The following is a 15,003-nucleotide window of genomic DNA, read 5'->3' as shown; positions in this document are numbered from 1 at the left end:
AAACTTCAACAATTTTTCTGAAACAACTGGAACTTTGAGAGCGATGTAGCTGCAAAACAGAAGCAAAACATACCTTGAGAAAGTCTTAGAATTTGTTGTGAGAAGGTAATCTAAAAAAATATGAGGACATAAAAACAAAGCAATAGCCGGAAAAAGACATACCTTTGATAAATCCCTGAGTTAGTTGTGAGAAGCGAACTTGGAAATGAAAAAATTGCGACGGTCAAGTAACCATAATGTTAGATGCATGGAACAGAGGAGGAAGACGGAGAGAGAACGAAACTATGTTGATGGAAGAACAAAACTGATGTTGTGTTTAGTTGAGGAGGTCGGTTTAATGGTTGTGTGGGAGTGAAGATGAAGTTCAATTTTATTGTTGTTTCATGGTTGAACCATAGTGAAAGTTTCTTGTTGTCGGCGGAGGAATTTTAGGCTTTGAGGGAAAAAGAGGGAGAAGAGAAGATAGTCTAATTTATGAGAAAGAGAAGGTAGTGTAAGGTTGGTTGGAGGAAAAATATATTTTAATATGAACCAATGAAAATGAAACACTTGATGAGTAAAATGTTCAGAAAAGGATATTTTAATATGAACCAATGTATTTTATTAGTTACGAATTTGCCCTTTTGTATGTGTAATAAAATATTGAATGTTTGGCCAATTGATGAGTAAATGCTTGATAGTAGATAGAATAGTAGATTATTAATTAATATTATATATTCAAATTTTTTAATATGACGGTTCAAATAGAGTAAATTATGCACAACCCGACCCAACCCGAAATAAATATTTTTGCGCGAGCCAAACGGGTTGATGCACAACCCGACCCAACCCGAAATAAATATCTTTTATATTTTTGTTGAATCAGTTTCTTGTAACATTGGAATTGAAGTTTATTTTATTTTTGTGTTTACTTTTGCAATTTGTTATTGTAACATTGGAATTGAAGTTACAATTGTAATTACTTTTGGAAACAAGAAAAATAATTTTGGAGTTGCGTTAACCGGTTACAATTGTTTGTATATTTTTGTGTTTTGTCTCCTGTAATCGGTTAACAATTTGCGTTAACTTGTTACAGCCATGAGTTTTGTTTTTTTGTGTAAAAATGCATAGACTTCGACGTGGTCGAAATCCTTCGGATAAAGTAAAGAAATACAAGTGAAAAGAGAATGTAAATGCAAAGAAAATGAAGACTTCAACTAGAAGTTGAATTTGTAGGAAAAATAACTTAATGTAATGGACTTTGCATACATAAATTGTGGTGTTTAAATACATACATTGCACTCGGTTGAACTCTTTTCTCACTTTCGTTCGGAATTTCTGTAGTAATTGCAACACACGAAATCTAATGCTAAAATTTCCTATATATAATAAAATTTACATAATTACCGTAAACATCTCCTTCTTCAGACGCTGACACGTTTCTGCCGGCATGGTTTTCTTCCTTGACTTGCTTCCACGCGTCCTTTGAGTGTAGATAAAGCCCAGAAACGGTTAGCCTTGCTTCAAATTCCGAATCCTTCAATTACAATACTTCCTAAACCAAATATTACTTAGTCCCGATACTATTGCATGTATGGGACTTCACCATGTTCCTCTGATTTAAGCCGTCGAACGCCTCATTTAAAAAATTGTGTCGAAGATATGTCAACGTACGTGGCTGAATATCTTTAAACGTCTTAAACATTTCTTGACTTGTTGAATTTTGGATACATCGAAAAATTCAGCTAACAGTCTGCCCCTCAAAAATGTCATTTTTCGAACAAAGGAAGAAAGTCATATTTTTTTAAATGTTTTGTATAACTAAATTTTAATTTAAAATACAAATAAAATATAATAATATAATAAATTTATTCATATTTATTTAAATAAGTCAGCTTGATAGATTTAAAAGGTTTTTTTATGACCTGTAACCTAATCTTTTCAATAAAATAAACTTATAAAAAAGTCTTTGTATTTTTTATAAAAAAATGTGATCTGATTTAAATCTGTGTAGACTATGTCATAGGCCCTGTAAGTTAACCCGACCTATTTCATTCTAATAGAATACTCTTCTTGTACTTTTTAAAAAAAAAAAATATGAAAGATGAAACTATCACTTAAATTTCGAACAATTTAAAATATATAATTATATTTTTAGTTTTCTATATTTAAAATACATATTAAAATTTAAAATAATATCATTTTAATCTTAATAAATAAAATAATATTCTTTTAAATTTTAATGACACCTTATATATTTATGAATGAAACATAAATATCAAATTAAATATTATAATAGAAATAATACAAGTTAAAAGTGAACCTCAAATTAATATATTTAATTATTTAATTATATATTAATATATTATTAGATGAATTGATTTTATTATTAATTAAAAAGGATATGTTAAACAACATCAACCACAAAAACTTTAGTGAATTGATTTTTCATTTGGAAAAATAAAAATTTAAATAAAAATATAATATATTTTACTTAAAAAAAAGCTTTCAACACATATTTTATCTTAGGCCTTAAAAATATCGATTAACTTTGAATAAATGACAATTTTATTCGAATATCTCATTCTTTGCAAAAAAAAGTGATATTTCTTAATATTATTAAATAATAACATAATATATATAAAACATAAATTTATTTTGATATCTTATTTTGTTATTTTACATTATTAAAAAAGAAATATCACAAAAATATGCACTTTTTTAATAAAACATTGTGAATCATTGATTTAAAAAATTGCATGATATTTGTTTTGAAAAGAATTTGTAAGAAAACAATCAAAACATAAATATGATTTTATTTATAATAGTATGTTACTCTAAAAAAAGGGCAATGTTGTATAATGTTGGCTAAGGAAGAAAGGTTTCTGAACTACGAATCCATAACAATATATGATCAGTGTCATAACCTCTCAATATGTGATCTGAATTGCTAAAACTCCATTCATTTGAAAACAAAATGCAAAAGAAAGAAAAATTATCACAGATTTTAGAAAACCTAATTTTAATTTATAAGGAAATGATAAAACTAATATAGCAAGTTATTAAATGAAGAATGGGGTATAATTATTAATATTATATTCAATTTTTTAATATGACGGTTCAAATAGAGTAAATTATGCACAACCCGACCCGACCCGAAATAAATATTTTTGCGCGAGCAAAACGGGGCGTTTCAATTGGGCAATCTTGTTGGAAAGGAGAAGAAGAAGAAGAAGCGATTGAAGAAAAGCAAGAAGAAAGAACAATCAAAAACCTATGCTCCTTCCTAACGCAAACTTTATAATACTAAAAATAATAATATTAATATTGTCGCTGTAATTTCATCTTCCTCCACGCAACTACAAAACAAAAATCCCTCTTCTTCATCTTCTTTCCCTTTGCGTTATTCTCTCCGATTCTTCATCTTCTCCAATTTCATTACTTCACTCGATTCATCCGTTACTGTTCCATTCTCACCTCTCTACTCCCAACTCTTCTCATAACTTCAACGTACGTCACTTTACCCTTTCTTTTTTCATTTCTTTTCGCTTTTTTATTTTTTTTAATTTTTAATTTTTTTTGTTTTGCTTTTATTTTACCTTTGATCAATACATATACACGTGCTTTAACTATTGTATTTCGCATGCATGATTTCGGTGCGGATTTTCAATTTTATTTTTGTTGAATCAGTTTCTTGTAGCATTGGAATTGAAGTTACTATTTATTTGAATGTGTTGTGGACTTGTAGGAATGTGAGGAAATATGATATAGCTGATTTTTTTCCTTTATTTTGGTATGATGTTTATGGAAGTTAGTATACAATAACAAAATACAGTGATTTTAGGGTTTGGAATTAGTAGTTTGAGGCAAAAACTATGTGCTTATTGTTGATGTCAATGAAAGCAGTTGCAATTAGTTGATAGTCATTAGCTACTAAGCACGGACTCTGACACGGGCACAACACGATATGGACACTCCGACAAACATAGGACACCGACACTCTGCAACATATAAGATATAGTATTTGTGCTTCATTTATCCATATATTATTAAAAGACTTGAAAATATTTTAATCAAAATTAATGTCTTTAATTCTTTATTGAAAACGCTATTTCAATACATGTTTAAATGTGTGTTAAGCAAAGAAAAAACAAATTTTTGTTTGAAACACTTGTCTGAATTGTGTAACATATTTGGTATGAGTGTCATATGGATGTTGGACACCGATTAAAAGAGTGTCAAAGCAAAGAAAAATACCATTTTTTAGGAGATACTTGTCTGACTTTTTCTACACTTTTTTGACTTTTCCGACACGTGTCGTATGAGTGTCATACAAGTGTCGAACAAGGCGACACGCCTACTCCTAGGGGTGTCCGTCCATGCTTCATAGGATGTTAGCAGCCTGGGGCAAAAATTCTATGCAAATTGTTAATGTCAATGAAATCGGTTGCAATCAATGAATATTCGTGTTTTAGAGTTTGGCTGGTGCTTAATGTTGATAGAAGTTATTAGTGTCTAGGAGTAGTTGAAATGACATGACATTGTTGAGAAAGAAAAATGTTTGGAAGATATAAGCTGTTGATGCCAATTTGACTCATGTTGGCCTTGCCTATTTTTTTATGATCATTGGTTGGTCGGTTGGTTTGTTCAAAATTGGGACCGAAAATTTGTGCAAATCAACCTATCTTTGTTCTTATTGAACATTTGGGACTTCCTAACTTTCTTTCACGAACTTTAGTTTTTTGTGTGCTTTTGTGAAATGGTTTCATGCTGACATTTTAGGATGTCACTTCAGGTGCTGCCCACCCTTTCAAATCATTTTTGGATTTTGGTGTTGACAGTTTTATACGACTTTTCTCATGATCAGGTATGTATGACTTTCATTAGCTTGTTGAAATTTTAGTCTATTGACAATATTCTGTGTTGCCAACTAGCACATGATGCAAGACCTAGTCTAGTTGCCCATTTATGGCTGGTGGTTCATATTGTCTTTTTTTTTTTCTTTTTTTTTTTTTTTTTCCTGTTGTTGATCTGATTTGCCGAATAAAATTGCAACTACATAGTCTCTTACAATATCTGTTTGTTTGCCTTTGTAAGATTCTAATATTTATTCGGTCATGAATGTAGAGTCTTGTTATAACCGTTTTGGCCTTTGGGGAATGGACTGGCTGTTTACACCTACTGTTAGTGTCTGTGAACAATGTTTAGCAGACCAAGTAGTTCCGGTGCTTTTAGTATATTCAATTGGAAAAAGCAAAGTCCTTCATCTCTGACAACAGGTTTACTGAATGATTCACCTGAGATTGAATTGTCTACTTATGGAAAAATCCCAAGTCCAGGAAGTGAGAGCCCTTCTGATCTCCTTAATAGCGAAAGTGTATATGTAGAACCAATTGCTGATTTGGATCTCTTCTTTGAAAGACTTTACAGCTACTACTGCGAGAAAGGGCTATGGTGCATTGTTATAAAGTGGATTGTTGAACTTCTAAGTCTGGGATTCACCATATGCTTTTCAGGATTTTTTTTATTATATGTTGATTGGAATGGACTCCGTAATGCAAAATGTGGGATGGATGCAGTCGAATCTGGAATTAAGCCCTGTGATCTTAGCAAAGAAGCTCTCCATCAACACCCTTTAACCCCACTGACACTTACCAAAGCTATTATTGTTGGATACTTGGGAATTTTTTCGATCTATTGGATATTTTGCTTTTTGAGATTCTTTGCTCAACTAAAGGATACTCTGGAAATTCGTCAGTTTTACTACAACAGGTAAGTGTGAATGATGAACAACCAAAATGTATAGAAGAAAATGGTTAATTTTCCACAGTTTTGCATGTTTTTTTTTGGTCATAACATACCATGGCTGTCTTGCAGCCTCCATGTTACTGACAATGAAATTCAAACTATGCCCTGGGCCACAATTGTTGACAAAGTTGTTCTCGTTCAGAGTACTCGAAAATTATGTGTGCTAAAAGATCTTTCTGTCCATGATATAGTCATGAGACTGATGCGGAAGGAGAACTACTTAATCGGAATGCTCAACAAGGGTGTGCTTGCTTTCCCCATTTCACAATGGTTTCCAGGTGCAGGTCCTACAGTTCAATCTAGTCCTGATGGAGCACAGCGTCGTTTAGTACTTCCCAAGACCCTTGAATGGACTTTAAATTGGTGCATCCTGCAGAGCATGTTTGATCGGTATGTTGATTATTGTATAATCTGATTGTTCAATATCAGTTGTTTTTGTAATTTTTAATAATGACAATGTATATGAATATGAACTATTATATTTTGAGGTTTATTCGTCCAATTTTCCCTTTTAACCATTTTTTGTGAAAATGGTTTGTTTGTTTGAAGAATGGAAGGACTATTTAGATGCACACTAGTGCCTTATAGAAGGATACATTTGATATCTGATGCTTAAGATTTAGATTTTTTCACATTAGTTTGGACATTACGCTTGTAACTTCATAGTTGGATAGGAGTTGGTTATTTTATTTTGTATGTCTTTGATATGAATGTATTTAGATTGACCTATGTGGTTGTTCAGTAAAGTAATTAATATGAGAATTTTCATATAATTAACTCTTACATATTTTTATTCTCCTTTGAACATGACTTTTTCTGCAGGAACTTCTATGTCAGAAGGGATTTTGTGTCAAATCCAAAGACATTAAAGAAAAGGCTTATGGTAGTTGGGTTGGCAATGCTTTTACTTTCTCCATTCCTTGTCATATTCATGCTGGCATATCTATTTCTGAAGCATGCTGAACAATTTTATAATCATCCAAGCACTGCATCGTCTCGAAGGTGGTCAAATTTATCTAGGTGGATGTTTAGGGAATTCAATGAGGTATCATTATTCATTTTCTTGGTCTTCCATTTTTTCAGCTCATCTGTGGTTGCCTTAAGCTCATTTTGTAGCTTTCATAGTGTCCATAGACACTTTAATAGTGTCATAGACCAAGTGCATATTTGATTCAATTTATTTTCAAGAAATAACCGGCAACATACATATAACAATTATCTAAAAAGCTTTGAGACCCTTCAGTGGTTGTGTATTTAATTCATGCTTTCTCTGTTATCTTGAAAAAACACCATCAAAGAAAGATTTGGAGTTGTACACAACTATTGATGAAAATCCTTATTGGAGGGTTTAGGGAAATTACTAGAAAGGAATTCTTGATAAAAAATATTTAGTTTAGGAAAATTTGACACTTAACTAGTTGATGGTGTTTGAAAAGCGGTTAATAAGTGACCGTGTTATGGTATTATTCTAGTCTAGCCACCCATTTTGGCTGGCCTATTCTTGCATATTTTTTAAAAGAGGTTGAATGTTGATGAAAATTTAAGTTTCTTTAATGTAATTTTTGACTTTGTTACTGTTGAAATAAAAGAGAGTGAGACATTTGAATAAAACCGTGTGTTTGAATAGCACTATGGAGATTGAATTATATAGTGAGATTTATAGCCTATTGTATTAATTACATAAGGAATATGCTACGGTATATTCTATTCAATTCTAGATAGGCTAAGGAATATTCTATGGAATAATCTATATATAAATATTGATTCTTAACAGTTACCATGTAAGTCATTTGAAGAGAACCTTTATATTACTGAACAGTAGCCATGTAGGTTGTATATGACATTTTGATAGCTACTTCGAGATTGATTTTTATGTTGCATTAGTATATGTCTTCTGTTGTACCTAGTTACCATTTTTAACATTATGTCACTTATATTCTTTTACTTTTAATGCTAAAATGTATCAATAACTTGTGTTACAGGTGGAACATCTCTTCAGGCATCGAATTAATAACAGTGTGTTGCATGCTTCTGATTATCTCAAGCAATTTCCATCACCTATCATAACTATCATTGCAAAATTCATATCTTTTGTATCCGGTGGATTTGCTGCAGTTCTGATAATTATTGCTTTTCTCGAGGAGTCTCTTCTAGAGGGCCATGTAATGAACTTCTGTTAATTTTGACTAAGTTTACTTAATGCCACGGTAGTCATTGAAGGTTTTTATTTTTTCTCCTAAAATTCACTGCAGATATTTGGTCGGAACTTGTTTTGGTATGCTGCTGTTTTTGGAACTATAACAGCTATTAGCCGGGCTGCAATAGCAAATGACCTTCTTGTATTAAATCCTGAGGTAGCAATATCTATGGTGGTTCAACATACACATTATATGCCAAAGAGATGGCGTGGCAAAGAAATTACTGAACTTGTTCGCATTGAGTTTGAAACCTTATTCCAGGTACCCTGCCCAAGGTGGTTGTTTAATACATTCACATTATGTTAGATTGACCCTTATTTGTTATTTATTTACACGGTTGCATAGGTTTGAATACTTGTCATGCTCATGTATGTATTTCTTTGTATGCTGCAGTATACTGGAATGATGTTACTTGAGGATATGGCTTCAATTTTCCTCACTCCTTATTTACTTCTATTTGTTGTCCCAAAGGTTATTTTCTATTTATTGTCTCAAAGGTCATTTTTTTCGTACTTGGAGATTTATTTTTATGTCATCTAAGCATAATATATTTCATTGTAGTTTCTTTTTCTCTCTTCATTTGCAGCGAGTTGATGATATCTTGCAGTACATTGCTGATTTCACTGTAAATGTTGAAGGTGTTGGGCATGTTTGCAGGTTAGCATGGATTCTTTTGTTTTGCGATGTACATGTTTAATCTCCAGCCATTCTTTTGGACTTTCATGATTTTGTTTTAGGGGAAGGGGTGTCTCAATTTCTATGTGCTAATGGTAGAAATTATTGATTACATTGTTATGTCTTTGATGTTGTTACAGTTTTAGCACCTTTGATTTTCAAGAGCATGGAAACACTCATTACGGTTCCCCCTACAATGCCCCTCGTCACCGGAGGAGTTCACAAGGAAAGATGGAGAAATCGTTGTTGAGGTATGGTCTTGGAAAGTTTGTTATTATAATCAGAAGACAAACCCATACATTATGTATTCATTGAGGTCGTTTCCATAATCTCTTAGGACTTCCAGGTTATCTTTCGATTGTTGTCTGCTACTCTGCTATCACATCTTCAACTTTTTATAGCAGTAGCAATGGAGCAACTATTGCTCTAATAGCTTTTTATTTTGAATGAATTGTGAAACGTATAATTTGTGACCTAACTCGGTGAAGGAAAAAGTTCCATGAGATATCCATATATGTGCTTTGATTTAAAAATGATTTCTGTAACACTATTATGAAGATTCCAAAACCTCTCCGTGTGTATGGTTTTTAATTGGTCGTCATTAAAACAAAAGTAAAACAATGTTTACATTTAGTTCGACTTTAGTTTATATGTAAAAATAGAACCCTAGGCAACTCATTTCTCAGAGTTTTTATTTTGGAGCCCGTGTGATCCGGGCCTATTCGAGCTGTTTTATTTATCTATTTATTTGTTAATTTAGTCTTCTGTTGTCATTACAGCTTTCAGAGTAGTTACCCATCATGGGAACCAAATGCCCAGGGGAAGCAGTTTTTTCTTAATCTTAGAACATTCAGAGAGCAGAAGTTATCAGCATATGCAAACAGACACAGATCTTCATCTCCTAGAACGTGGAGAGGTAGTCCCAATATGGGAGACAATGGAGACAGAAACCGATTTGTATCTCGGGAAATGCCACACAGTACTTTTGTAACTGGCAATCACTTGGGTTCTTTGTGGCTGATTGAAGGCAACCAGAACAATCTTCCCTATCTTCTTGATTGGTACTACACATCTCAACCTCATGAAGCAACTACGAGTGATGTTCCATTCGAACCATATGGAGTAACAGAACATTATTCCAGAGACTATTCAATGCCCTCCAACTTGCAACAGAACGAACATGAGTACGAAGAATACTCAAATGAGTACCAAGAGGGACGGGCTGGATCTCATCTTGGGGCTTCCACGTCAGCTCCCATCTTCAGGGAGAGCCTTATTCATGATCAGAATTATAATGAACTTCCCCAAGCTACTAGAAGCCATTGGTGGGCTAGAAGTCGCTTTCAGAGTGGAAAGGCTCAGGCAAGCTTCTTTGAGCCTCCAGATTTCAATGATCAAACAGGTTGGGCCAGAAGTCGACTACATAGTGGAAAGGCTCAGACAAGTTTCTTTGAGCCTCCAGATTTCAATGACAAGACAGCATATAAGTATCACGACAAGTTTTCTGATAGAGGCTCCGAGGATCAAGATCATGAACAATACTCTTACTGGAAAGATCATCACGACAAATTATCTAGAACAGCACTGACAGATGACTTAGAGGCAGGGGAAATAAGTTTACATTTTGGTGATATATATAGCAGCAGACCTCCAGAAACCCCCACTGCAAGCTTTTGAATAATAAATAGCTTTGTCCCTCTCCCACATTATTTGTTCGGGATGTTCTTGCTTTCAATTAAATGGAATGCATGAATTTCCAAGTCATGATTGTCCCTTTCTATTTTAGTTATTTGGAAATTTCGATTCTTTGCTGTACATAGATTCATTTAAGTACTCAGATTGATGTTAGAACTTAAAAATGTCTTGAAGCTGCATATGAAGGGTCTTTGATAAGATTTTCTAGTGGTTTCCCATTCTCTAGCTCCCTCTATTATCTGTCTTCCGATTGATAGCCTACCCTGCAGTCTTTACAATCTTTGGGCCCAAATGACACTAAAAGAGAGGACAGAGGAATCATGAATTGAACATGAATGAAAGCTGCGTGCGTACAAGTAATCATTTGCTTTCATTTGTGATTTTAAGCAATGACACTAAAAGCAACTATTTCTATTTTTGATAATACTTCTAATAGTGTCATACTATCTCTATTAAAGCATTGTCTTTTATGTCACTCCTCATTGACCCCACTCAAATTTAAAGATCTCACCAGCAAAACTGGAATGAAAATTTAGAATACAACATTAAGGAAAAAAAAACAATAAAACAACTTTTCTAATTGCATCAGTTTACATAATCATAGTGTTATTATCATTATTACCATTATTATACTCTGTTCTCTCTAGCAAGCAATGAAGTTTTTGATCCCCTACCATAACGAAATGGAAAGAATGATCTTCTACCCTTGCTACTATTACAATCTTCACTGTCACAATCTCCATTTTGACGATGCCGACTATTCTGTCGGATGATGTCTTGAACTTCCAAGTAAGCTTTTCTATCACTTGCAGAATCCAATGAGAAAGATCGTCTAATTGGCTGAATAGAGAAATGCTCATCTTTTTTTCGGACATCAATGCACTCATCACCCATGATGGAAACACTGTGACACTTCCATGGTTTCAGCTCCACCACCTTCTCCTCCTTCGTGTTTCTAGCTGTAGAGTGAGTTCTACTCACTGATGCTATGATTTCCCTTGACTCATTTCTTTCTTGCTGCATATGAGACATTGTTCCTCTATGCTCTCCTTCGCCCCATAATTCAATCACCACAAAATCTTCATCACTACCCATGTTAGAGAATAACTGAGAATCCTGCGGTGAAGAACTCGGTGCTGCTATGTTACGGTTCGTCGGAAACTGCGTGTTGCCCGAAATGCTTGTTCTACAAAGAGGACAATTAGCATTTGTTTGAAGCCAAATGTTAATACAATCCAAGTGAAAGTGGTGGCTGCAATTCGGAAGTACTTTCAGCATATCTTGTTCTTGAAAAGAATTCAAACAAACCACACAACCTTTGACACTTCGACGATCATCACCGCCTTCTCCTTTCGTGAACTGAAACGTTGGGATTTCTTGGATGACGGATTCGTCAACACCGCGGTTCCATGTCCTCGGAGAGAACGCTATGAAGGGCTCTTCATTCTGTGAAGGTGGTAGGATTGATATCCATCTCAATGGATGCCACCAGTTAGAGTAACATTTGGTCACAAGAATCAAGTAACCGATGAATATGAAAACAATGGCTAAGATGCTTAGCACAACAATTGCAACTATAGGCCAAGAAGATTGTGACATTTGAAAACTATGAAACTATGAATGTTAGATATGATATTGCTTTGTTTCTTAGCAATGAGAAGGAAGAAAGAAAGATTGTGTTTGATAGAAATGAGTGTAATTTAAAGAAATAAATACTAAAATAGTGATGAAAGTGGAAAAGCAATGAAATGAATGCATTGGATTGTTATTATTATTATTATGAGTTCTAAGTTGTAAGGAACAGGCACATGCATTTGTCACAAAAGGAACTACACATTGAGAAGTACGAGGGGTCAGTGTTTGACTTTACAAGTAAGGTTATCTTTTTATTTGTAGTAAAAAACAATCTTTGTAGTGTGTCATTTTTGGAATGTGGTTTGTCTTTTCTGAAATTTGAATGAATGTTGTCTTGGCTCTTGTCCCTCATGTTTACTAGTGTAGTGTCTTGGATGGTCCTGCTAGATAGTGGTGTCCCTTAGTGACAGCCATGGTTCATGGTCAACCAGATAATTTGGGTTGGTCCAATCCAAAATATTGGATAGGTTCGGTTTGTCTTTTACAAAATCCATTGTAAGATTTTGGTATCATTTTGAAAGATATTAAAATTTATCAGAAGTTAAACTATGACTAACATAATTTCATAAAATATTTGTAATGATTAAACCGTGTTAATATTTGTTTTTTTACAATCGAATTATGATAAATTTATATAAGGCTTCCGAAAGCTTGAAAAAGTTCTCATTGATTTTGATATAATAGTGTAATATTTTGTTTAAGGAGGTGTTTACTTGGTTATGGCACAAGTTTGTCTTTTGTTTTTCAACTTTTTTTTGTTTCCTTTTGATTTCGAGTTCCAACATTTGTTGTTGAGTCTAATAAAAGACCACAATAAGTTGGAAATTGTTCTTGTCCACTGAATTTCCATCCAGAAAAGACATAAAAAAGCAATGCAGAAAAATCGCTCCCCTTTAGCAACAACATCTCTGTGACTGATCAGAGTCAAGCACAGGAAGGGTATGATTCATGGTTTTAAATGGTCTAAGGTATGATAACTGAATACGTTCTATGCCATGAATCAAGTTTGACTATGGATTTTATCAATTATGCTTATCGTAATATCAAACTCTACTACATAAACATTATTATTCTATTTGATCATTTAATAAATTCAAAAGCAGTTTAATCTCTTATAAAACGGACCGGTAGAAGATAATTAAGAGTAATGGAGTAAATAAATAATAAATGGTACTGTCAGAGATTGAACACCGAAACAACATACTTAGATACGTCATTTTTCACGTTTACATAGTAAATGGGTGAGGGGAGATGATTTGGACGGCCAAGCCCAAATAGGCAGTATGCCAACCAGATCTGGGCAGCCTCATGGTGTATCAGGCAATTTGCCTTCACCACACTAGAGGTTTGTCCAGAGTTGAGGCCATGGACTTGCATCTTGCATTCCTAAGCCTTCCTTTTTAAGATAAAAAAAATTATCCCGATGTAAATTCTTTTCAGTGACAACTCAGATTTAACAAATTGAATTCGGTGATAATCAAAATGCCGAGATGTCGGAAACTGATTTGGAATTTGTTGTAATAGATTATAAAAAGATTGTTCAAATTCCACTATGCAATATCAATTTTAAAATTTTCCATGTTAATTTCATTGGTTTTACAAGTTAATTTTTGTGCAAAAACACTACATGATTATTCATAAATAGAACTCTAATTATTCAACACAAAGGACAAGAAAAAAAAAAGCCATCAAGTTCTATTTCATTATCAAAGAACACATGATGTAAGAAAACATGGACAAAGCTTGAAGTTCAATGTTTCACAATTACTACCTCAAGATACCATTAACCACGTGATTAATTTCATCTTCCTTTAATTAAGGACTACATAATCGTATCATTAGTACTTCACAACAAACAAGTGGCACTTGTAAAACCAATTGTCATTTTTCTATATCCAAATTTTTCATAGATTATTCCAAAATTAAACTATTACATTATGATTAGCATATATAATAACATATAATGCATGATATCATTCTTCTTACCTCATAATTTGTCTCGTTAGAAATATATATCAACTAGGTGATTTTCTTTATCAACAATAACAATAATAATAACAATAAATAATCAAAATAGAAACTATAGGCTTATAGCATCAATCACATTATCTGATCATCCACATACATTGAATTGAATTCTACAACCTATCTCAATCATGGATGTATCTTTCATCACGTTTGTTAATTTACCAATCCATTGAACCTTGAATAAATTTTCAAACAACTATATTTTTCTTACTTAATATAAAAGACTACTAAGTTATTATGCTAAATTGCTAATAAAATTCTTGTTCACAGAATGGAAGATGAAGTAAAGAAAGGTGAAGTACCAAAGCAAATAAAGTATAGAGGAGTAAGAATAAGGCCATGGGGAAAATTTGCAGCAGAGATTCGAGATTCGACTAGGCATGGTGCTCGAGTTTGGCTCGGTACATTTAACACGGCTAAGGAAGCGGCAAGAGCTTATGATCGCGCTGCATTCGATATGAGAGGTTCTTCGGCTATTCTCAACTTTCCTCATGAACATTTACCATGCCATGTAGCTTGTAATCCCTCTAAGCCCTCTTCTTTACCCTCCTCCTCGAGTTCAAACTCGTCGTCGTCATCATTATCTTCAAAAGTTAAATCAAAAGATGGAGAAGAAGTCATAGAGTTTGAGTATCTAGATGAAAAATTGTTAGAGGAACTCTTGGATTGTGAGAATACCATCAATCATAACTGGTTCAACTAGGAGTTACCCAATTAAAATAGTACTCAAATGTCAATTTAATACTACTTTATATTCAAGTGTTTTCTATATAAAAAAGCAAGACATGTTTGACAATAATAATATGGTCCACTATTACCTAATCATGTCAACCAACTATAAGACAAAACACATCATATTATTATTCAAAATAATTATTCTTTAATAGGTATACAAATTGATAATAACCACTAAAATCTCACGCACACAATCATAAAATCTAGAATTCGAAACCTGATATTGACAGTCAACTTAGCAATATCGATC

General features: G+C 33.2%; 3 protein-coding genes across 4 annotated transcripts; 2 read left to right on the top strand and 1 right to left on the bottom strand.

Annotated features, from left to right (window-relative positions):
- The first annotated feature begins 3,187 nt into the window (after positions 1 to 3,187).
- LOC131610105 (autophagy-related protein 9-like) lies at positions 3,188 to 10,491 on the top strand. Of its 2 annotated transcripts, XM_058881973.1 has the most exons (11): positions 3,188 to 3,489; positions 4,775 to 4,846; positions 5,107 to 5,751; positions 5,857 to 6,177; positions 6,610 to 6,832; positions 7,770 to 7,949; positions 8,040 to 8,246; positions 8,379 to 8,456; positions 8,572 to 8,642; positions 8,801 to 8,911; positions 9,440 to 10,491. In XM_058881973.1, exons 3-11 carry the CDS (start codon positions 5,180 to 5,182, stop codon positions 10,335 to 10,337), a joined length of 2,661 nt encoding a protein of 886 aa, XP_058737956.1. In that variant the 5' UTR covers positions 3,188 to 3,489; positions 4,775 to 4,846; positions 5,107 to 5,179; the 3' UTR covers positions 10,338 to 10,491. The 2 variants fall into 2 exon arrangements, with proteins under 2 accessions (XP_058737956.1, XP_058737957.1); XM_058881974.1 differs by lacking the exons at positions 3,188 to 3,489; positions 4,775 to 4,846 and having other exon boundaries at positions 5,618 to 5,751; positions 5,930 to 6,177.
- Positions 10,492 to 10,833: 342 nt separating this feature from the next.
- On the bottom strand, positions 10,834 to 12,083 carry LOC131610107 (RING-H2 finger protein ATL16-like). The gene has a single exon (XM_058881975.1). It carries the CDS (start codon positions 11,952 to 11,954, stop codon positions 10,983 to 10,985), a length of 972 nt encoding a protein of 323 aa, XP_058737958.1. The 5' UTR covers positions 11,955 to 12,083; the 3' UTR covers positions 10,834 to 10,982.
- Positions 12,084 to 14,289: 2,206 nt separating this feature from the next.
- On the top strand, positions 14,290 to 14,772 carry LOC131612457 (ethylene-responsive transcription factor ERF098-like). Its single transcript, XM_058884252.1, has one exon. The coding sequence runs from the start codon at positions 14,290 to 14,292 to the stop codon at positions 14,719 to 14,721; it is 432 nt and encodes a 143-aa protein (XP_058740235.1). The 3' UTR covers positions 14,722 to 14,772.
- The last annotated feature ends 231 nt before the right edge of the window (positions 14,773 to 15,003 follow it).

Source organism: Vicia villosa, linkage group LG6 (assembly GCF_029867415.1).
Source record: "Vicia villosa cultivar HV-30 ecotype Madison, WI linkage group LG6, Vvil1.0, whole genome shotgun sequence".
Classification (NCBI taxonomy): domain Eukaryota; kingdom Viridiplantae; phylum Streptophyta; class Magnoliopsida; order Fabales; family Fabaceae; genus Vicia; species Vicia villosa.
Note: the sequence above shows the minus strand (reverse complement) of the source record. Positions and strands in the feature narration are given on the sequence as shown.

Bases quoted from the DNA above. Each gene is read 5' to 3' on its own strand.
- LOC131610105 (XM_058881973.1), top strand. From the start codon at position 5,180: ATGTTTAGCAGACCAAGTAGTTCCGGTGCTTTTAGTATATTCAATTGG. The intron at 8,457-8,571 runs GTTATTTTCTAT...CTTCATTTGCAG, and splicing joins TTCTATTTGTTGTCCCAAAG to CGAGTTGATGATATCTTGCA. The intron at 8,912-9,439 runs GTATGGTCTTGG...TTGTCATTACAG, and splicing joins ATGGAGAAATCGTTGTTGAG to CTTTCAGAGTAGTTACCCAT.
- LOC131610107 (XM_058881975.1), bottom strand. From the start codon at position 11,954: ATGTCACAATCTTCTTGGCCTATAGTTGCAATTGTTGTGCTAAGCATC.
- LOC131612457 (XM_058884252.1), top strand. From the start codon at position 14,290: ATGGAAGATGAAGTAAAGAAAGGTGAAGTACCAAAGCAAATAAAGTAT.